The sequence below is a fragment of the Scatophagus argus genome, chromosome 12 (genome assembly GCF_020382885.2).
Source record: "Scatophagus argus isolate fScaArg1 chromosome 12, fScaArg1.pri, whole genome shotgun sequence".
Classification (NCBI taxonomy): domain Eukaryota; kingdom Metazoa; phylum Chordata; class Actinopteri; family Scatophagidae; genus Scatophagus; species Scatophagus argus.
This window is the reverse complement of record NC_058504.1, coordinates 6,253,922-6,277,075: the sequence shown is the minus strand read 5'-3', so window position 1 is coordinate 6,277,075 and position 23,154 is coordinate 6,253,922. Positions and strand designations below refer to the sequence as shown.

Here is a 23,154-nt window from a genome sequence, read left to right as displayed (position 1 = left end):
TTTTCTTCTCCCTACATAGCCCTGGTGTCTCCTCGGCACAGCACAGCATCTGCTATATCAGTCATGTCAGCTTTTAACCCCGAGGATGGTGGTTGCCTCTGTAGGGCGACAAACATTGCATCAGGGCAACATTTTCTTTGGTTTGTTTTTATATGTGAATATTAGTGTGAGAAGAATGTGAGGGATATGTAAGCCCTCAGAGCTTCCGAAAAATGTATTTTCTATAGTACGCCACAAGAGCACCTCAGTATGGAGCTGCATTTCAAAAAGCAGCAGGTCAAATAAATTTTCTATTTCAGTGACTTCAGACAACTGAAATGTGGGAAAACAAATAGGCATTAAAAAGTTTCCTGTACAACAAGCATAATTGTCTTAAAGAGAAAACATCTTCCTATAACCTTTTCACTCAGTCCCCCTCTAACTAGCAGCGGTACAAAAGAAAGAAAAAATAAATACACAAAGCAAACAACGCCAGACTTCAAAATGATATTTACCCAACGACAAACTTTGGTAAAGCTGCTATATAGTGCCAAATGCTTTAACTGTCTCTTCTCATTTACTCTTATTTTGATATTTTCTAGAGGTGGAGTTGATGCACACGCAGTCAACAACGTGATGCAACACAGCAAGCACAATTTGAATGTATTTCTACCTTTCTGCTGACCAACTGCTAGTGGTTAACGGTAGGCATGAGTTAATTTTGGACTCAAGACAGTGAATACCAAAGCACTTTGTGCCCACAGGCCAGGTTTGGCTCCCAACATAATTATTTTCTGCCCTCCAAAGGTTTGCAGACTGATGAGATGTTTTGATCAGCTTTGATGCAATGCAATTATATTTTAGAGGTGATTTAGAGAAAAGTTGTTTACAGCCGTGGTATGCTGCTCTTGATTAATTGAGCATGACTGGTAAAGATCGCTAGGAACATTAATGTGGAGCACTAAACAAGCGTTCTGTTTTATAACAGTATAAAGGAGTAATCTGAATGGGTTGTGCGCTCTTGTTAAAAGCCAAGCTCTGAATCTAAGTTTCTTTTTATCATCTTTTTTTTTTTTTTTTGTTGACTCACTACTTGTTGGAGGAAGAGAAACTGAGCGTGAGCATCTGTTCAATGACTGGACTCTAACAATCACACCAACATATGGCTGTGCCATGTTTGTGCTTTATGTAATTAAAAGGCATGGGTTTTTTTTCTTTTCAGGAAGGCAAACTGGCAACTGGCACACAGTATGATGAGCCATATGGACACACGTGGCATCACCAACGTGGACTGTGGTTATTAAAGCAATTATATTTTCAGTACTGCTCTCTTTGTAACACTGAATAAGTAGTATAGCGTTCAGTTTGAGCTATTCAAGGGAAAAAGAAGTCTGTTAAGGTTTGTCTCATTTGATTCTTTCTTGTTATTCTATCCATCCAAGTACTGCAGCCCAGTACGTAATGATTCCATACTCAACAAGCTCACCCTTCACAAAGTACATTTAATGCTGACCTTCTGTGCCAGTGCAGGGTGATGTCAAGAGCCATTCATGTTGCAAGACAGAAGGTATGGATGGATACAGGATATGGATACAGGTATGGATGTTGTGGTGGTATTCAAAGTGTAATGCAGGAGATTACTGTTCACAGTCTCTCCTTAACCTTAACCACCATGTTTCAACAGGCTAATCTTCTCTTACCGTTACCAAAGCTTAGATGTCACAAGGAAGTACTGTCAAAAGTGAGACTTTACAAAATGCAAGGATGTAAGAAATTTTCCAGTGAGCATAATCCAAGGTTAGCAGAATCATCCAACATTAATCATCTTATCTGCCAGTAATGTCAGGTAGCAAGATGTGAGACTGCACTCTGCCAGAATGCTGGTTGGGTGTCCATTTGATTTTTACAACAGAGACTGTGGTTCACATTCTGTCATCTACAATCACTGCTGAAATCTTTAAATGAGCCCCCTCATTAACGACCTCCGCGCCTAAATTCAACCAAACCCGAACCTTAGTGGTGGAAGTTCTGAAAAATGCTCACATGAATTATTTTGTTGTTTCCTGGTGAAAAATTAAAACAAAAAAAAAACTGATTAAAATAAAATGAAAGTTTAAGCTTTACATCTGTATTCATTTCCACCACTGTAACGCCGACAAGGACTGTGAGCCAAGTGCTGTAATGTCCTCAACTCTTGAGCTGTGCGTTACACTACAGGACTGTGCTTTGATAATTATCACTATGCTTCAGAAACCTCACATCTGTAAATCTCCTGGACTTGAGAGTAACTGCTGGATTCACATTGGTGGCCATGTACTTCATCTTCCCGCCTCATCACAGTAAACGATTCCATCATCTGTGATATGACTGGATTCCTCTGACAGATTCGCTCACCAAGCACCCTGATTAGCAGCGACATGATTGGTATCAGTCTGGGATGAGGGTGTACTCTGTGTGTGAGTGTGAGTGTGTGCACTTTTTTTGTACCATTGCCTTGCATTCATAGTGTGTGTGTGTGTGTGTGCTTTCTGTGTTCAGAGCAGGGATGTTGGTTTCAGGGGACAGAATGGGGGTCCGAAATTGAATTTCCCTCAAAGTAATTAGTTAGTGTGTTTAATCATGTCTATCATAAAGCCGATTGGCAGACTGAATCAGTGCTTCCCTCTGTTACCATCTGGAGCAGAGGGGAACACACATATGCATAAACACACACACACACACACACACACACACACACACACACACACACACACACACACTGCAACCCTTTCGCTCCATCAATTAAATTACAGAGGAAAGGAAAGACACCAGTTGGGTTTCCAACTAGTGCATATCAACAAATAAGGGTTCATCCAATTTTGAAAATAAATGTGAATAGCACAATTTATGACTGGAAATGTGAAAATTTTTCCCATTGGTCTTACACAGAACATTTTTGTTGATTAAGAAATTATGTCCTGAATAGAGAAATAACAAAATTTTTCATTACAACACTACTTTACTGGACCATTTTGCATGTTCTGATCAAAGGTGGTCAAGGTCAACAGTAATAACAAGAACAACAAAGAAATCTAACTTTTTTCTCACAAGAAAACCAATTTAATTCAACAAAGGACTGCATTATATTCAGGACAACATAATTTTGCTAATGACTTTCAAAGCTGCCAGCATCCACTATTCAAATATAAATACATTTTAACAACACAGTGGTTTAGGTTTGCTTTTATTTGGGCACAAAAAATGAGTTGGTTAGGTTAAGGGAAACATAATGTTTTAAGGTCTGATGTTTTGTTGACACATCCACCCTGACCTCCTCCTTGCTTGTTTGGACCCCGTACAACAGGGGTTCTCAAAGGGGTTCTCAAAGGTGTCAAGACTGAGAGCCAAATCTTACCGGATTGGAGGATTTATGATTGAGCTCATTATGACAATTAAATTAAATCCCTTGAGCATCAAATTCAGCTGTTTGCAGATCACTTGTAGATCACTTTATCTGTCTCTCAAGGTCCAACAAAGTAAGAGATGGTCCATTGTTTTTTTTTCTGAAACCTTCTTTTCTTATCAAACACGCAGCAAATATTTATTACTTTACTTACCGTGATGGCTTTTCCATCTCACTTCCATGTTAAACTGCTGAGTTGTCCACTAAATTTCAGCACTAGCACAGATGATGGAGCATAATTCCAACAGCACTAATAATCCCAGTAGCTGCAGGTGAATCAGTCACTTTCTACAAGTTGTCGTGTTTGTAGGGTGTAGTTTGAAGCAGTAGCCAAGTCATATATTAAAGGCAGGCTAATTATTCAGAGATAATACATACATTTTATGTCACATTCAGGGGCTGCACATTATGTTTATATGAGTTGCCACTGGCCTTACCATGCTGTACAACAGTGTCACAGCTAGGCGGCCTTGTCCGTGTAAACACGTTTGGACTGATGCTGCTGTACTTCCTGTTTTTGAGGACAGTCTCAAAAATGTTTTCATTGCTAATGGACATCCGCAGCAACTTTGACTGTTCTAATTCATGTCAACAAGTTCCCTTCACCCCAATTACTGCTGGTTAAAGTACTTATTTAGAAAGCAATATACAAAGAATGAGCAATGAGCAATGTGCAGATGGACAAACAAAAAGTGAGTCAGCAGAAGTTATCAAACAAGTTGAAGAAAATTTAAGACATGAAGCAAGAGCAAATGTTGGAAAAAACAGGAAGTACCACTGAAGTAGAATTTTGGAAATGCCAAATATGCTTTTAGTGATAGTCAAGGGTACAGGATGCCATGCCATGTTTTTCACATGAAGTCCACTTCTGTTAACTGTGTTCCAGGCTGAGATTGGTTCAAACTGTCAAGGACACCAAGTGGCTTTCCATCCAAAGTCCTTTTTGCATATTAAACAGGACAAACTGAATCTAAACTTACATTTGCTTTGAGTGTATTTATCAATTAGATAACTCTTAGAACTGTTAGATAACTGTTGGAAAATGGGAATGTCTAATGTTAACATTCAAGCCAAATCTGGGAACCTGGCAAAACTCTAAAATTTAATATATATATAAATATAAAAATGTATATATATTTATATATTTAAAACTCTGAAACTAAACACTACACTAACACACAGAATGTGTTAGAATGAATGTGAGCTTAAGTAAATTATACATCAACACACTGAATCACTGTGATAAAGAATGCAACTCTTGAGGGACTGCTGTCGACATAAATACACTACAATGCAGATGGCACTACTGGCATTTTCTCTATCCTGCCTAAGTCTGTCACAACTTAAATGAATTAGAAACATCCTGCTATTTAAAGAAGAGCATAGGGAGGTTGGCATATAGCAAAGAAAGATGAGAGTGTGAGTAAACACTGTGTCTTCTGTCTTCTCCCACATTGCCGCTTGTAGATTGGTGCAAGGCAAGGGAAGAAATGGCAAGGTGAATGTGTGTGCATCATTGCTTCAGATGTCACCTTCATTAACAGATGTCCCGCCTCAAAAGAAAGCCCATAACTAATCTATTGTATATATCAAACACAGTCTTGCTACATAAATGTCTTGTTCTAATTGTCTCATGTTGGAATTGTCGTAAACACAAAAACAACCGAAGGCAAATGTCTGTAATGACAGTGACGCACAGCAGTGCAGGTCAGAAACTTCTGTGTGTGTGTGTGTGTGTGTGTGTGTGTGTGTGTACGCAGCCGACACAGTGTTCTCACCGCTCTCTAAGGCGCTATGGTCATAATTCAAACAAACGGCCATCCAGCACTGCATTGTGGGTAGGGAAGCATGAAGCGTGGAGGTGTTTTATGAGGAAGAAGAGAAAGAAGAAGATGACAGGATGGAGGAAAGTAAAGAAGTAAAGCCATGGGGCAGATTCTTTTTGTTCTTACACTGACACACTGTGTGATTGTATTGTTTGAAAAAAAAAAAATACATGCAACATTCTTCCAAACCACCTGAAGGCTGGTATGTTGAGCATGGGTGAACCCAGCGGGAAAAATGAATTAAATTTCATCACAATACAAAAAAGTGGGCAAGAGAGCAAAAAGGCAGGCAGATGGAAAACAAGGTACAATACAAGGACATGATGGTTACAGAAGATAGAAAACGTGTCTTTGTGGGCGCTGAGGTGTAATGTGAGGGTATATGAAACATCTGTACCTTATTTGATGCGTTCATGCTTCTCTGTGAGCCAAGCTACAGCTATATGCCTCCCAGCATGAGTGATTCACATGTGTTGTGATTTAAGCATGACTAAGGCTGCACAAATACAGTATCTGTGGATGATCACATTTATCTCTGCTGCTCTGTCGCTTTTCCCTGGAAGCACAGCACTTGAGTAGCAGCCTACTGAGTGTTACTGCAGACCTCATAAAATATATCTTAAGGTAAACAGGTTTAAATAGAAGTCTGAGAGAATCTGATCACATTATGATGTATTAAATATGTCTGCATGTCAGAAAACACAGCACAGAACAGTTTTTTAATCATTCTACTTTTGTTGAATTTACCGCTTTTTAATATTTTTTTCATAAATGTCAAGTGCAAGTGCTATTTGAACCTACAAGGCATTCAAGTGTGTGAACTGTTTGTTGTGATTTTATGTTTTTTTTTTGTTGTTGTTGTTTTTTGCATACCGGCTTGCCTCAAATTGCCTCAGGGATGAATATATTTTTAATTGTATTGAACGAGTTGTGACATCCATTTAAGCTAGTGCTTTTAAACACGTGAAACAATATTGTGACTTGTTTGATTTTTTTTTTTTTAATGAACTATCTAATAGCACAGTGGGGTAAATACTGAACATTCTGTAATTGGCTAATTAAACACCAACTATAAGTATTTGGCCGTGATAATTGTCTCACTTTAACAAGATAAACTGAATAAAGCAGCCTTTGCCTTGGAACATAATTTTGTTCATTCAAAGGTTTCACATCATTAGCATGAAGCTTGTTATCTGGAATTCTAGTGCCGCTGCTCTTTCAGTAAGTGTTAACACAGGCCGAACAGAAGGAAACAAAAACGACGCCTAACCTATGTGAGGTTGGCAGCAGTGAACATCCAGTAACTTCAGTGAGAGTTGTCCTACTTGATAGATTTAAAACAGTATGTCCAGACTGCAGCAGGTGGATTGATTTTAGTGGCTCGAAAAGGCATTAAGAGTAAGGGTAATTCAAATAATCAGAAATAATTTAACTTCAGCATACGAGCCACACCACTGACTCAAATACAGACCACAGTGGATGTGGTGTTGCAAAGGGTTAGTCAGTTTTCTGTGAATGAAGAACTTGCTTGATACTGTTTCGGAATTAATTTCCCTGTGAGAAAAGAAGCTTCTCATTAGTGGTGAACAAGACAGGGGTTACCTGGAAAAATTGGGACAATTTTATAGCATTGCGTTTTTTTTTTGTTTTTTTTTTTAAGTTACCAGATATTTTCTCCTGCTGCATCCCTAAGCAGCAAAGAAAGCAGATGTGTTTGATGCCAAAGAAACCATGTTGTTGGACATTCACTGGTGTGGTTAACATGATGACTTTCTCGGCAAGGCCAGACATGACACGATCAAACAAGCCAAGACACAATAAGACAAGATTAGATTACAGGAAATTGGATTAGATAAGATAAGATATGCAGGAAAAAAAAGAATATGACAAATAGTACATAAAACCAGAAAACACAACACACATAAGGGGAATTTGGGCAGTGCCGTCTGTCCATTCTGACTCTACGTTTACCTTTATCATGTGTAGTTTGACTGACAGGTTGAGTTTAGGGGAATGACAGGACCAGCAGTCAGCACAATGTATCAGGGAGCACACATGCACACACACACTCCGACACACAGATGTACGGCATATACCTGTCTCTTTAGGTTAGCAGAAGCCTGCAGTAATCGTATTTGCCAACTTCTTGGCAGGTTCAGCAAAACAGTCAATCTGATAGCAGGGTCCAGAGGGTCCATGTGCGTGTGTGTGTGTGTGTGTGTGTGAGAAGTTCAATAAATGGCGCGCAAAGCTATGCTAGCCACTAGGCAGCATGAAAGGCAACGAGAGTGAGAGAGAGAGAGAGAGAGACAGAGAGAGAGAGAGAGCATGAAAAGCAATGAGAGTGAGAGAGAGAGAGAGAGAGCATGAAAAGCAATGAGAGTGAGAGAGAGAGAGAGAGACCCTGTCTACAAGAAAGAGAGTGAGACAGAAAGGTGAGAGACAGACTGAGAGTAAGTGAGAGAGACAGAGGAGAAAGTGAGAGTGAGGGAAAGACAGAGTGAGAGAGAGACATATGAGAAAATCGATGCTGTGTCCACTAGGGACATAATGTCATGACGTTTTTTTTACTCTGTGGTATAATGGACGGTTGGAGCCTTTTACTGCAGGAGTCACCTTGTCTAATAGAGGGAGGGAAGGAACGGGTGAAAAAAAGAAAAAAAACATGGGGATAGTGAGAAAAGAAAGGGACAGAGGATTTAAAAGAGGTGGCTAGTTGAAGGGAGGGACTGGAAGGACGGTGGAAAAAAAGGGAAACGATTGGAGAAAAACTGGGGAGCAACAATAGAGGGTGGGATGGATGGAGGGAAGAATCAAAGAAAAGACAGAAAAAAGACAGTGGGAGACAAAAGAGACCAAGACAAAGAGAAGGAGGAAAAACAAAAGGCTGACAGACATATGATTTATAAGAGAAACAAGAGGAAGAACAATGGACCAAAGGAGAGTGACACTGTTGGTAGGGTGGATGGAGGATAAAGACGTGATGACAGATGAAGGGACAGAACAAGAAATGATGGAAAACAGAGGAAAGAGGATGGAAAAAGTGATGCAATTTGAGGAGAAGGAGGACATGTAAGAAAGTAATGCTGACATGAGCAGAAACTTGTGAAAGGAGACAAGAGGAATAAGGAAGATTAAACTATCTTTACATGCCTGAGTCACTCCCCCCCCAGAAAAAAATAATAAAATGGTTCACTTTGTGGGTCAAAGCAATTCAGTATAATACATTTGAACGGGGGAATAGACAATTCACCTTCAAATTTGATTGATAGGACTTCATAACTTTGGCAGAAAGTGAAGAGTCTGGTGTTGAAAAGCTAAGCGAAGGGTGCAGCACTTTACAGTGAAAATGTGCGATCTGTAAAGTCTGGAAACTTACACTGAATTTCATCTGCCCTACACTGGAGCTACTGTGCAGACATGTTTTAATGTATGAATGTAACACAGTGAAATGCCAAAAAAAAAAAGCTCAGATGCTCAGAAAACTTTTCCATGACATTCACATGGACATGCAATGCTCTGGGATTTTCTTTGCAGTTGGTTGTTTTCTGGCACTGAACTTGAAATGGTTGGGAAATACTTGAGTGAATCTAAGGTGAAAGGGGTCAGGTGGTGTGTAGCGTTTAGTTTGGATTGTGTCCGATGTGAGAAGGGAGAGTGGATTAGATGATCAGAGGCCAACCTGAACTCAAACGTTTGGAGCCCAGCCATGAGAACTCACACTCACTTGCTTACATGCACACAGGAAAACACACACACACACACACACACACACAAAACCCAGCACAGCACAGGAACTTTCAGGTCCATTTAGCTTAAGAGTAATAATCTCCTGTGGACTTTGGCGGCCATATTGAACTTACATCACACTTGGGAGAGGAAAATAAGCAGAAGACCACATTTGCCTGTCTGCTAACTGTGAGTTACTGATCTGTAGCAAGGTGCAAATTAATCAATTCACAGATAGTCCAGTGAAAAAGTGCTGGAAACAAATAGATCTTAACAGTTCAAGGACACAGAAATTCACATTTTAATGTGATGTATTTGGCTGATTATATGGATGTACTGGAAATAAAATCAAGCAGTTGATGTAATTGTTCTTGTGAGTGCTCACTAAGCTTAGCTAAACAGTGTCTTTGCTACTGGGGTGAAATATTGTGATGGCTGCACCAACCCAAATCTGAGCCCAGAATTCTTAGTAAGTTCTCTGTCAACAAGAATCTACGGTATCTGAGGTCAGTACCACCCCTGAGGAAGGATGACTACAACACACGCTATATGGACAAAAGTACTGGGACCCCTGACTATTACACCAACAGGCACTATAATCATATTTTATTATAAATACATCTGCAGCTTTGCAGCTACAACAGCTTCCACTCTTCTGTGAAGGCTTTCCACAGGATTTTGGAAGGTTTCTGTGGGAATTTTTGCCCATTCGTGCAGTAGAGCATTTGTGAGGTCACACACTGATGTTGGACCAAAAGACCTGGCTCACAATCTCAGTTCCAGTTCACCCCAACGATGTTGGATGGGGTTGAGGTCAGGGCTCTGTGAAGGCCAGTCAGGTTCTTCCACACCAAACTCATCCAACCATGTCTTTATGGAGCTTTGCTTTGTGCACTGGGGCACAGTCCTGCTGGAATAGAAAAGGGCCTTCAACAAACTGTTGGCACAAAGTTGGAAGCATAGCATTGTCCAAAATGTCTTGGTATGCTGAAGCATTAAGATTTCCCTTCACTGGAAAAAAGGGACTGAGCCCAACCCCTGAAAAACAGCCCCGTCCCAATATTTTTGTCTATATAGTGTAGTTTCAAACATGACTACCAAGGCTAGAAGTCCATTAGCATCACTCATTTGCTATATAAAGATTCAGCTTAATATATTTTTTGTACAGGAAACACAAGGTTCATTTAGTGATAATGACAGGATTGCCCAGAAGTCAGCAGATTGCCAAGGAGTTAAGAAACTGCACATTTAAACCTGCTGTGGGAATTTCAGGTTCAAGTGAACATTTGAGTTCACACAATGCTGATTAAGCCAGTCACCGCCAGATAATTCTGTGTATTTCACAGTATACACAAGAGGTTTTCAGCCTGGACACTGTGGTGACTCTGCTGCGCTGGCACACTGATAGCGATACGTTTTACGTCGTCTTTTACCAAGAGCCAAATTATCCACAGATGCCTCCCCCTCTCCAAAACAAATAGAGACAGCAATTAAAACCCTTTAAAACACTAAATAAAAGCAGTTTCAAGTTAAAATAAGCATTTCTCCAATGGTCTTCTGTAAACACAGGAGGTCCAATGACTAAAATCTTCATCCACTTAAAAGAAATAGTTTTAGCTACCTGGAAATGCAACAGTGTCACCTGGGAAACTTTTTCGCTCTGCTGTGTAAACAGTGGCGGAAAAAAAAGGTGACTATGAGTCATATTTTTGCCTGGTGTGGAGCTTTCATTCATATGACATGTTCTTCATTGGCATACTGGAACGAAATAAATGATGATTTATTTTCGCCCGTTCGGAGGATAACTCTGACGGATACAGCTGACATGCAATCAAATATGACCCACCTTTGCATGAGTGATTGCAAGGTAAAGTCCATTTTTGTGAATTTTTTAAGTCTTCTTTTATGTCTTCAAACACAATAAACATAAACTCTTAACATGACAGTTTATGTTAAAAACTTATCTAACTTATCTCCAACTTATCATCGTTTTTGTTCACACTGCAGCAAAATCACTACTACTGACAGTCTGAACATCAAGACCACAATCAGCCCCCTGGTTTAAGATCTCGTCTTACATCTTGTAGTTATTATGCCCTGTTCTCTTTTTCTATCTCATTCTCCTCTCCTCTTTCATGTCAGTCACGGCTGATAAAACACAACAGCAAAAGGTAATTTTACACAGCGAATATTCGTTGAGGGAATCTGCTTTTTTCAGCATTTTCAGCATCATTCCAGCTTTACTGCCCCATCCTGTTACAAACCTACACGATAACACTGGTTTGAAAACCGATTCTATTCTATTCTGTTCTATTGTTGTTTTTTTTTACCCTATATTGAACTCTCTCACATTGAGGACATTGATTACCCCCAAGAGTCTGCCTAGTTGTTTCCTATGCAGCATCAGGATCAATCAGCCATCATTGATGAAAAGCATTGATTAGGCTGTGTATTGATCACACCATTGGTGATTAGGACGTCATGAATAAATGACAGGGGGTTATCGAGCACGTGGTGTGAGGACAAAACTTTTCTGTACAGGAAGAGGAGAGGAAGAGAAAGCAGGATGCCAAAAGTGGCAGTAGAAAGAAGAGTAGAGAAGAAGGTGTGAGGAGCAGCACCATGTCATTAAATGGAAATATTCAATATTATACACATTTCCACAACATTTATTTGGTATGTCTGAAAACTGCACTTCCCCGACTGCTAGCTATTTCTACCAGAAGTTAAAATAAAGTCGTTGGATGAGAGTTTAAACAGAATGAGGCTGTACTAACCGGGAAGGGAAACATTAAAATGGACTGCAGCACTTGGAGATTTAGATAAACATTTGTGTAAGTTAAGAATAAAAATTGAGCTCAATAACAAGGCACCGAGTGAGGAAAAGACAAAGGTGTCTGAAAGCACGATGGGTGAAGTGGGAGGAAGGAAGATAGAGGAAAGCCAGGTAGAAATTGTGCTTACAGGTTCTTGACACCTGTGATCCCTCTGAAGGCTTTCCTCGGTACCGCCTGAATCTGATTCTCGCTGAGGTCCCTGGGAAAGAGACAGAGAGATGTTAGTGTCCGAGCACTCAAATACATATGGAGTCAAAAAACCACAAACATTTTATCTACACACACACACATGCACATAGCCAATTACAGTACAAAGGCATAGAAAGAGAAAGAGATGAAGAGTGAGTGTGTGTCGGGGGATGACATTTCTGATCAGTGGGACAATTTGGTCCAAAGAGCTTCAAAGACAAAAGGAACCAAGAGCAATACTTCTGGCAAGAGTCCATCTACTGCCTTGAAGTGTGTGTGTTAATGTGATGATGAATGTGTGTGTTTTGCATGTTTTTAATGTAAAGCCCTCTGACAGCTCAGTGTTGCTAAGGCAGAAAAGCGAAGCGATCGGCATTATTCTGAGAAACCCAACAATACACACACATTTTAATGCTACTGCCAAATGTTTTTTCACCCTCTATCTCTTTAACACACACTCACACACAGAACAAGGGTTTTTTTTTCTTCCTCTGTAATGAATACTGATATGAGCCAAATGATTTTTGACATGACACAACAGACTGGCCTTAACTCTATTAGTGTTGTTTGTTGGGAAGAAGGTCTGGCAAGCTAACCGGGTTCAGAAATCTCAATGTAATTAGAGAGAGAGAAAGAGAGGTATGAAATGTCAGGCAAGCTAATGACCCTATATTCCTGTCTGTCAGGCCAGAGCTGGATACACATGCACATACTGAACGCACATGTGCAAGCACAGCCAATCAGCGACACGCACACTCATGACTACGCATGTTAAGGCAATCAGCACACACACAGAGCAACAGACTTTTGCCTGGACTTTTCTATTTGACCTTGACACACACACACACGCACGCATGCACACACACATGCACGCACAGGTAAACAGCATGGAAATCAGCCAGCCACTCTGTGAAGAATGACAATTATGTACCAATCACATTCAAAATATTTTCTCGTCACGTAAGTAAGAGTCACTGCCTCTTATTGGTTTTCACAGATAGAAATCTCTCTCTCTCTCTCTCACACACACACACTGAAGCAAACATAGTGACACATGCAGTCACACATTAATAAGCCCTCACACACATAGCGTATATGCTTACTCAGGCTAATTTAGCCTCACCAACACATTCTCGTACAGAAGAGGAAAATTGGTTGTGCATTATTCCAGAGCCAATCAACTTTCATTAGGGTTGTGAATGTTAATTAGTGAGCTGTGCTTGGAAAACAGAAAATTAATTTCCTCATACTAACAAGGTTTCATCATTTTGGATGTTTCCCTTTTAGCCCTGTGTTTTCTGGCTCATTCCTGTTGTTTGACAAGAGATGAGCGTTCCCCCTTTTTCTCTCCCCGCGCCTTGATGGGAAAAGTATGTGCCTGGCATTGTATACTCCTTAGGCAAAGAAAATATGTGCTTTTATGTGCAATTTTGCTCAGCGCTTGTGGTAACGAAGGAGCACAAAAAGGCAAACATTTGACAGACAGGAATGGCATTATGATATTTTAATGTGCAGCACAGCCGGAAAATATTCCTCATGTTTACACGTCCTGTTTTGAAGGTTTTGACACTTTTTGGGGAAGGCATGGGATTTTTGTGAAGGGTTTTCTTCCTTTTGTCTTCCGCTGACGTTGACTGAACAAATAAGAAACAGATAAAGAGTAAAGCTGCTATCACTCCTGCTCTCTATCTCGCATTCACCTTTTTTGTATCGTTCTCTATTATCTATCATTTTCTCCCTCCCTATCTAACTATCTAACAACATACATAAATCTATCTTGTTTACTGCATGATTTGCATTTTATACCATCTCTGTGGGCTGCTGACAGAGTGAAGAATGGTAACAAAAAGAAACAAGAAAAAGTAGGAGAATGAGAACAAGATAAAGAAAAACATTAAAAAGTCATATTTCTGAGGGGTTCCATGGATAATAAATCTTTAATTGTTTTGTTTACCCACCGTGATAGTTATTTGTTATTTCTTCTAACGGAGGGAAAGCCATCCAAGTCAAATAAAAGCCATTATGTCTCTCCGTCGGCCTTTATGACTCCAGCAGAGTCACTGACACCAGCTCCAGGAGTCCTCAGTTTAGGCCGCCATAATAAAACTCATAAGTCACAAGGCCTTCAATGAAGTTTTCACCATACGCCTGGTTACCGGTGGTCCATTTGGGCAACGGGTTTAAGGGTTATGGAAATGTTTTTATGTTCAAGCTGTGTCCAGCGCTGTTACTGTTTGGGTGACATTTGGGAAGGTGTAAAGTAAAAACAGACAGACATTTTACTGGAAATTAAATGTGTGATTTTAATGAGCATAGCAGGATTCAGGGGAGGAGGGGGGTTTGCTAGTCCTAAAATTTGTTTATTATTACTATATCAAGATATCGTATGCAACAGTCTTACAAATGTGCTTGTAGTAAGTGTTTAAAGCCGCACTAGTCAAGATTTCTATGTACAAAAGCATAAAAATCTTCTCAGCTTGAAAGATGTCACAGAAATGCGAAAAAAATTAAATGCTTAAAGGGACAGTTCACCACAAATATTTGCCATTTTGCTATTTATTCATCTAGACGACAGCTGTAGAGTTATCTGAATCATCTACATTGTAATGGAACTGGGGGGACTTTTGGTTCTCAAAGCAAAGAAAAAAAAATAGATTCAATTAACGAATCAATTAAAAAATACATTTGAAAAAATCAAGGAGGAAATGGGAGTTTCTGTGGCTTGGGAGATTGAGCAGGTCGTCCACTAATTGAAAGGTTGGAAAAAAATAAATGCTAAAGTGTGGGGTAAGACACTAAAACCCAAGTTGATCCCAACAGCTTTTTCATTAATGCGTTTGTGCGAGTGGTTATCGCTGCTAATGAGCAGGTGGCACCTTGCACAGCATCGTCTGCCAACTGTGAATGCTGGCCCATGTTGCAAAGTGCTTTGAGTGAATCAGTGGATATAAAACTTATTTATTTATGTTTTTTTGCATTCCTAATGTTTGAAAACCTTCAGCATCCAGAGCGATGTCTTCAAGTGAGCACCTCTCATCTCTCTGTGACTCACATCTGCTGACGTCTGAGCAGAGCGAAGGCTATTGCCAACAGAAGATTGGCCTGTGATCCCTGAAAAGGACACTCACTGATAGACTAACCACACAAACACAAAAACACACATGTACAAACAGAGACAAAGCTCATTTGAGTATCAGGATGGTTTGTGCACCAGTCCTAGGCAGTCTGCTCCCATATTTCAATTACTGAATTTAGCCATATTTGGTCCTCCTCTGCTGCTGCAGTGTTTGAGGGAGATGGCAATTAATCTCTAAAAAATTCTATTAAAGAGACGGATGGCTGTTTGAATTATACATCAGTTCTATTAGGATGACAAATTCCGTAAATTATAGTGATACTGATTATGAAAACAACTGCAAGTCTATTCAAAAACTGGGGAATCTGAATAATCGGATGAAGACAAGACAAACAATACAAAAGTTTAGTACCCATGAGGGCAGGGAGAAAATGAAGATGAGAAAGTATTAGGAAAAGAGGGACAGAACAAAACACAGCAGCAGAAAAAGAAGAAAAAACAGTCATCCATTATCCATTCCATGTTTGCCATGGCTTCCTAAGTACTGTATAATTGATTGAATTTTGACCAAATGTCTTCCAGACCTTCCCCTTTCACCACAAAGACCCCCCACCCCTGGTTAGAGTTTCCCAGCCAAGGCCTCTCCTCTCTGAGCATGGGGACTTTCTGTGGCCCCTAGAAGTCTGGAAGGATTGAGGATGACAGCAAGATCCTCCTTGGGTTGGGGCAGTGGTGGTGTTGGTGTGCGAGGGTGTGTTTATGTGTGTGTGCTCCCAGCTATCACCTCCTCCATATTAAGTTCCATTATTCATGTGAGGAGAATAATAACACTCGCCAGATCACCCTTTGCCACTTCGGATATTACTGTTAACCCTTTAACACACACATAACGCACAAACAGAAACACACACACACACACACACACAATGCTGAACAGGCAGCACTGTGCCTCCATACACACTGGTGTTAACCCTTAACATACACACATATTTGCACCCACATACGCCCAGTGGCACACATGCAAATATAAGAACAGAAACATGTGCGCACACATTTATTTATTTATTTTTTTCTCTTTCAATCACACACAGTCTAAATTAACTTTTCTCCCAGGCTATCTCACCCTACACTTTTTTTTTGTGAAACAGTAGACACCAGATATTAGATGGGTCCACCCTCAGGCTTGTCCAGATATGAGCCAGGGCCACTCTGAACCATTAACCTGCGGGTAGAGGAGTGGAAACAGGCCTGTTTGATTTCATATGGCTTTGTGTCAGATGGCATCACAGGAGGTCTCAGTTAGACAGAGATGACAAGGAGGGCAGCGAAGGTGTGTATCCATATGTCAGGTAGAATATGTGTGTATCTGTGTGAGAGAAACAGCAGGCGAGTGAGAGCGGATGGGCAGCAATGTGCAGTATTCGCCTTCATGCGTGTTTCTCTGAGTGTCTTTTATTAAAAGAAAAGTGACTGTAATAAAAGAAAGAAGGAGAGATGACCCTTGGCTGGACTCCAGTGGAGAGATGAAAAAGAGAGCTGAGAGGAGGAGTAGGAAAACTGAAAGGAGAGGAAGAAAGGGATGGACGAGGAAGACTGGAGGTGGCACAGTTTCTTTTTTGAAACCTGAGAGACCTTCAATGGCTAGCCTGCACTCGTCTTCCTGTCACCCTTCCTCTTCTCTCACTTTCTTTTTCCACCCCTCCCACTATCTCTTTCTCTGTCTGCCTCTTTCTCTGTCCCTTGGGGGCTGTAACTGCATTTAATATTGTTCCATAAAGAGAGTAATAAATATCGACTGCTGGCTAGCTCATATTCCCCTTGTTTTTTAAGGCACTCTACTGTAGGGTAAGACCAAAGTCATGCAGCAGGTATTACAGTGCTCACCGCCTGTACTGTGGAAGTGATTAAATATCCTGTGGTATCTCTAACCTTTGGAACGATTTAAGTGTTCTTTATACCATTTTAACTTACTGCTAAGTACTGCCTTTAAGTCACAATGAATATATGTAAGGGTTTTAATGCCCGGGATAGTAGATTGTTTAAATGTATGGCTGCTGTAAAAGCAGAATAACTCCTTCAATTCATGTCATGACTTTAAGTGGTGAAGATTCCTATTCAAACTTTTGCGTCACTTTTTTTCACATTGCATGAATTGAAAAAAAAAACAAACAAACAAAAAAAACAATGAAAACAACACGTAACTGCACAGTGAGTGCAGGATTGTATTCATATGATCTAATGAATGGATGGACAGCAAACAGGGAGGTCTCCTTCTGAGGTTTAGTATCTGAGTGGAGATAACGCAGATTCAGCCTTTGTATACGATGCTCTAACTGTTATTTTATTGTGGAAGTTGAAAAGGAACTTATAGCAATATCCTTCATGAATCCCAGTAAAATGAACTGACCATAAGTGCTGCATTTTGGCAGTGTTGCAGCTGTATAGCTCAGGCAAAGCACTATGCATTCAAACATGGAGCCTTCCCACCATGGTTGTCAAGGCTTGGCTACAGAGCCACTCTACTTGAGTGATTCTGACTTGTGCCAACAAACTGGGGGATATATTATCCAGCATGCTGGCAATGCCTTGCACACAGTAGGACTGCAGTGCATCGAGGACATTTTCCAGTTTAAATTTCCATTTTTTTAGTTTTCAGCTCATAACCAACGATGGTTTATGGACTCCAGCGCATTCTAACATCACTTTTTTTATTCTCTTTTGCCAAGTGTACAAGGTCTTGTTTTTAGCATTTCTTCCAAGCTGCATATATAACTGCATATACATACACACACATAAATGTCATTTTTAGGCAACTGGAAAATGTTGATCCAAAGAAGTACGTTTGTACTACAGTCTAATGGCGGTCACACAGAATGGTCTTCTTCCATGTTTCAGACTGTTTTGCCCCCCGTTTTCTCCCTCCAGTCTTTCTAATCCCTCATCAGTCATCTGACTCTGTGCACTTGCATCGTCTTGCAACCTCCACCTCCCCTATTCAACCCCCACCCCCACGCACCACTTCCTGTGATTTAATTAAGTGGGTGCTTTATGAATAAAAATACTGCCCCCCTTTATTGATCATGGTAGATGGGAAGATGACAGCCCAGACTGACTGGGATGGGACAGGACAGAACAGCCACTCTCCTAAATCGCTCCATTACACTGATCTGAATAAGGGTGTGTGTGTTTGTGTCTGTACAGGTGTGTGTTTAAGAGTGGCATTTTGCGTTCTGTATACGTGTGTGCTTGGGTGCACATTTGTTTGTGTTTGCGAGTCAAACAGCAATGAGGGCCAACAGGGAGCCGTAACATCTAAATCAAACTAAGCGTTCTCAAAAGCTCTCATGGGTCCTTGCAAATCATTTGTTAGAGACGCACTTACACACACCTACATAAGCACACGCACACACGCACGTGCAGATTCCTCAAACTCCTCCTGGAAACATACACTGCATCAGCATTACAAATGAACATTGTCTGCACTTTTCTCTCTCTCTCTCTCTCCACCGCCTCTCTTCCCCTCTCTGTCCCCTCCTCTACCCATCGCTCTCCGTAAGGCTGTAAGTATCTATTATGTTTTGTCGATACTGTAATTAAATTGGACAGCTTAATGCAATTCTCTGTGATCCATAGGCCTTTATGGATATAAAAGCTTTTCTGGCCCCACGCCCAAAAGACGTCCAACAAATTTAGATGAGTTACCATCAGGGAAAAAAAAAAGATAGTTGGAGAGGTTAAGGCAGCGGGCGGCACACATGGTCATTTGTAACTGGCTAATTCACTTTAATGTCCCAGACGCCATTTTGTTGTAATACATTTTCTTATTTGAATTGTCATCCTCGGGACTAAGCGATATTACAACTCTGCCTCTCTTTTCATTTTTTTTCTCTTGTTAGTTCTTCCTTTTCTTCTAGTGCTTTAGCTAAGTGATATTGCAGGCTCTTAGAGACATTTATGGAGCTAATAAAACTTCAGCAGCAAAGGATCAAGAGACGACATTAGAATGGACACAGAGAGGAGACACAGAGAGGAGACACAAGTGGTGGGAGGGGTGATTAACAGGTAGGCGAGGAAAGACTGAAACACCCTATAGGGCTATACATGGAGGGATGGGTGGACATATTGAACAGAGACAGGTGTTCGACATATGAAAGATAGTTCTTTGTTTTGTGCTTCACCAGTAGTGAGATCAGTATATTCTATAGTAACACACAGTGCAAAATACATGACAACAGCTGTTTGGTCAGAAATCAGGTGTTTTCTCTTAGGTGATCTGCTACATTCTGAAAGCCAAAGAGGACATTTTAATCCGTCACTTAAAATTAAAACACAAAAAGAAGGAGCAAAGTCAGCTACATATCAGCTGATTTCTTTGCCTTTTTCAAACCTGACAAGAACAACAAAGATTTTCTTTTTTTTCCTTGCCCTGTCAGGTGAGAAGGTGAAAAACAAGCAGATGATTTTTACTTGTCCCCATACAAATTGCTCAAGACAAAAGTTAACTGTCATGTTTAATCTTTCCCTGCTTTGCTTGTGCTTCATACTTGCCATTTTCTCATGAGTGGCTGACTGGTACTGTGCATGTGTACCTCATTATGTCCGATGGAGGATTTAGGGAGGATATTTTCATTTTGAGAACGGTCAAAGCTCCTTGACTAAATGGATTTGTTCTTCGGAAAATTGTTCCAACATAAGGCTATTGGAGAGCAGCTTAATGCACAGACAGTTGTCTAAACCTCTGAGTTGAGATGCCAATTCTAATCTGCGAGTTATATCAAGTGTTAAACTACAATTAAAAACATTTGACTGAGCTTTTAAACGACTGTTAACTTGCTTTGGTCAAACCTGAAATGCTTCAAATAATCAGAGAAACACAAGTTTATACGGACCAAACGGTGAACGTTTGTCATTTATGTAATGCTCCCTGTTGTCAGTGTTTTCTACTTCAACGTTATGGTCGAACAAGCTTATTTGTGGAAATGTATGAAGTGCATGAACAGTGAGACTGAGTGAGTTTGAGTGAGTTTTAGAGGTTCAGCACTCATCTGTTTGGCCAAGATGCATATTGCTAATGCAGACTGTATTAATAGTGACTTCAGCATTGACTGAAGGAAAACAAAGTTAAAAATAGGTAAGGACAGAGAAGAGCACTGTGGTGGCAAAAATAAATATTGGCTAAAAGATTAAACTCTTTTGCTGCATGTGGTAAATGGCTAGGTGAGCTTTTGATGTAGATGGTGAAGCATAATCATAAATGGTTGAAACAAAGAGTTTGCCATTAGAGTGAGGATGACCCCAACAACCTTTGTTCTTTGCTGAATTTCTGAATTATCGTCACGGCAGGAGAAATGGACGTGTTTTGAAGAAGAGTTTTTAAATAGACTAAAAGGAGGAGATAGGCATAAGAAGAAGAATAGAAGGGAGTTTACAGACAGCATGAATCTGGCAGGTGAGGGAGAGAAAACTGGTGACAGAAAGAAAGAAAGAAAGAAAGAAAGACGTAAAAGAGATGCAAGGAAGAATGGAACACTGAAGGGAGTGAAGAAGGTGGGAATGAAGGACACTTGGTGCAGGGAAAAGAGAAAAAATAAAGAAAAAAGTAAGTTTAGAGGATAAGGGATAGAAGGATAAAAGGGCTAATGGAGGTGGAGAGAAGGATAGAAAAGAAGGTGTGCATAAAGAAGCTGACTGTGGTGTTTTGCATTTATAAGCAACTGGGGAGCACCTCAGCACCCATAAATAATACACTGCAAATTAGCAGATTGGACAGAAGAAGAGGACTGCTGGAGGTGTGTGTGTGTGTGTGTGTGTGCGTGTGTGTTTGCCGCAGAGGAGGAGTGAATATGCACAACTGTATTTATGTGTCCAATGTGAGTCCATATTAAAAGCTCCATTCTGAATGTTCACTACTCCGCTTTGTACAGCGTGTGTCTTTGAGATAAAGTGTATGTGTGAATCTGCGTACGTGTGTGTGTGTACATATATATATATGGCATCACTCTGAGTTCTGCTCCATCTCTCAGCAGGTCAGCGTTGTCAAGGTTACTGCAGGCCATTTTTGCCGGAGGACCAATTAACTTTTAGCAAAAAAAAAAAAAAAAAGACAGAACAGCGCAGGTGTCTCGACGACGTCAGTGTTTGAGAGCATGTGTATGTGTAGGTGTGTATGAGTGTATGTGTGGTGTTTGAAGAGAAAAAAAAATAACACAAGGCTTTGTTGGCTCTATGTGTGACAAATGGCCGTTGTCACACATAGTCATGCCAATGTCCTTTCATGATGCAGAGAAAAGAATACAACTGAGGGTGAGATGAGGGCTCAGCGAGACGTTAGGGAGTCAAGGCTTCGCTTCGAGGCTTCGGAAGTTTCTTGCGTCACCAGAATTTCATGATGTAAGATAAGAATGCTGAAAGCTGATCTGAAAATTACCAGATACTGAACATCTGATTATTGTTTAGTATTATTTGTGCTACAGTTAGCACTATAATGCTGCTCTAGCATGAGAATTTATCTGTTTGAATGCTTGGCTTTTGTGCACGGCTTTTCGCTCTCTTATTAGTTTCTGTTTCTGCTGAAAACATGAAAGAAGACGATCAACTAAATTAGTTTTGAGGCAAAAAGTAATTTTAAAACTTGATGATTTGATGAGACAACATATGAAATATAAGGAATGCTTTTTATATGCTTTCTACACGGATGAACTGATATTTATCCTTGAGTGTGTGAAAATAATAGTTTTTGATACATATTACGTCAACTGGCCTGCTAAGGGTTAACTATGAAAGAACTAAAACCCCACAAAGGTGGGCCATATTAAATACCAATTGGCAACATTGTTTAGCTATTAAAGCAGTCTGGCAACCATCAAAACAAAATAACAACCCGCTGAACTTCAAAGACGCAGAACCACATGTGACCAAAGTGCAGGTGTGAAAAATCTTGTGAAATCTTCCCTCATTTTTGCAATCTGCTTTAAAACAGTATTTGTTCAGTTTTCAAGATAGAGTTTATTTTAATTCTGTGGCCAGCCTGCCTCAAATGCTAATATCCTGTGTATTAATACGTGATGGTATATATACATATAATATACGGTACATTCTGTGCAGCCTGTAGATGAATGTTGTAAATGTGCTTGAAGCTGTCGTGGCATGATTAAAACGGACGTGGTGATCAGCAGTTTTGTCACATAGCGTAAAAGTACAGCTAACTCACCCGCTGCCATAATAAACGATAAGACGCTTCGAATGATGAACACTCTGAACTAATGGCAGCTCGATTGCTCACATGCAAGTAAAGACGCAGAACCACATGTGACCAAAGTGCAGGTGTAACTCAGTCAAGGATGCTGCAAATTTATGTAGTATGTTAAAGGAAACAGTTGGGGAAATAAATGACATCATAGTCTTACAATTAGTAAAATTTCAAGTATAGTTCAGCTGATGTAGTTTTTAATCCAGAACAGATTCTTTACCATATGTAATCCCATCCTCCACATTTAATAGCAGTGAGAAATTTTAAACCCGCTTACTGCCAAGCTCCTCATATCACCCTCACAAGTCTGAAAAGCACTTTAAATAAGGACTTTCTTCTGCTGTGTCACAACACAGCAGAAGCGAATGCACGGAGAGAAAAAAGCTTTTTACAATGGTTGTATCTGTCTGAGTGTGCTGGGTGAAATAAAGTGGCTGTGATGGCTAACAGAGAAGACTGTCATCCTCCCTTCCCATACAGTGGTAGGCTAATTCCTCTGACAGACTGTCTTCCACAATGGCTACTGGCTGCTGTCTTCTTAGCCTGAGGGCCTGTCTGGGTGTGTGTGTGTGTGTGTGTGTGTGTGTGTGTGTGTGTGTGTGTGTGTGTGTGTGTGTGTGTGTGTGTGTGTGTGTGTGTGTGTGTGTGTGTGTGTGTGAGAGAGAGAGAGAGAGAGAGAGTAAGGTAGAAATTGGGGAGATGGAGAAGTTGAAAGGAATAAAAGAGACAACCAGGGAGAAAACACACACTTTTGTGTGTGTGTGTGTGTGTGTGTGTGTGTGTGTGTGTGTGTGTGTGTGTGTGTGGTTGCTATGTTGTCTCTAGGC

General features: G+C 40.4%; 1 protein-coding gene across 1 annotated transcript in view; it reads right to left on the bottom strand.

Moving 5' to 3' along the window:
• slit3 (slit homolog 3 (Drosophila)) overlaps positions 1-23,154 on the bottom strand; it is a 227,626-nt gene that overhangs the window by 92,925 nt on the left and 111,547 nt on the right. The window contains exon 5 of the mRNA XM_046405716.1: positions 11,941-12,012. Within this exon, the coding sequence (XP_046261672.1) occupies positions 11,941-12,012 (72 nt within the window). The remainder of the gene's footprint in view (positions 1-11,940; positions 12,013-23,154) is intronic.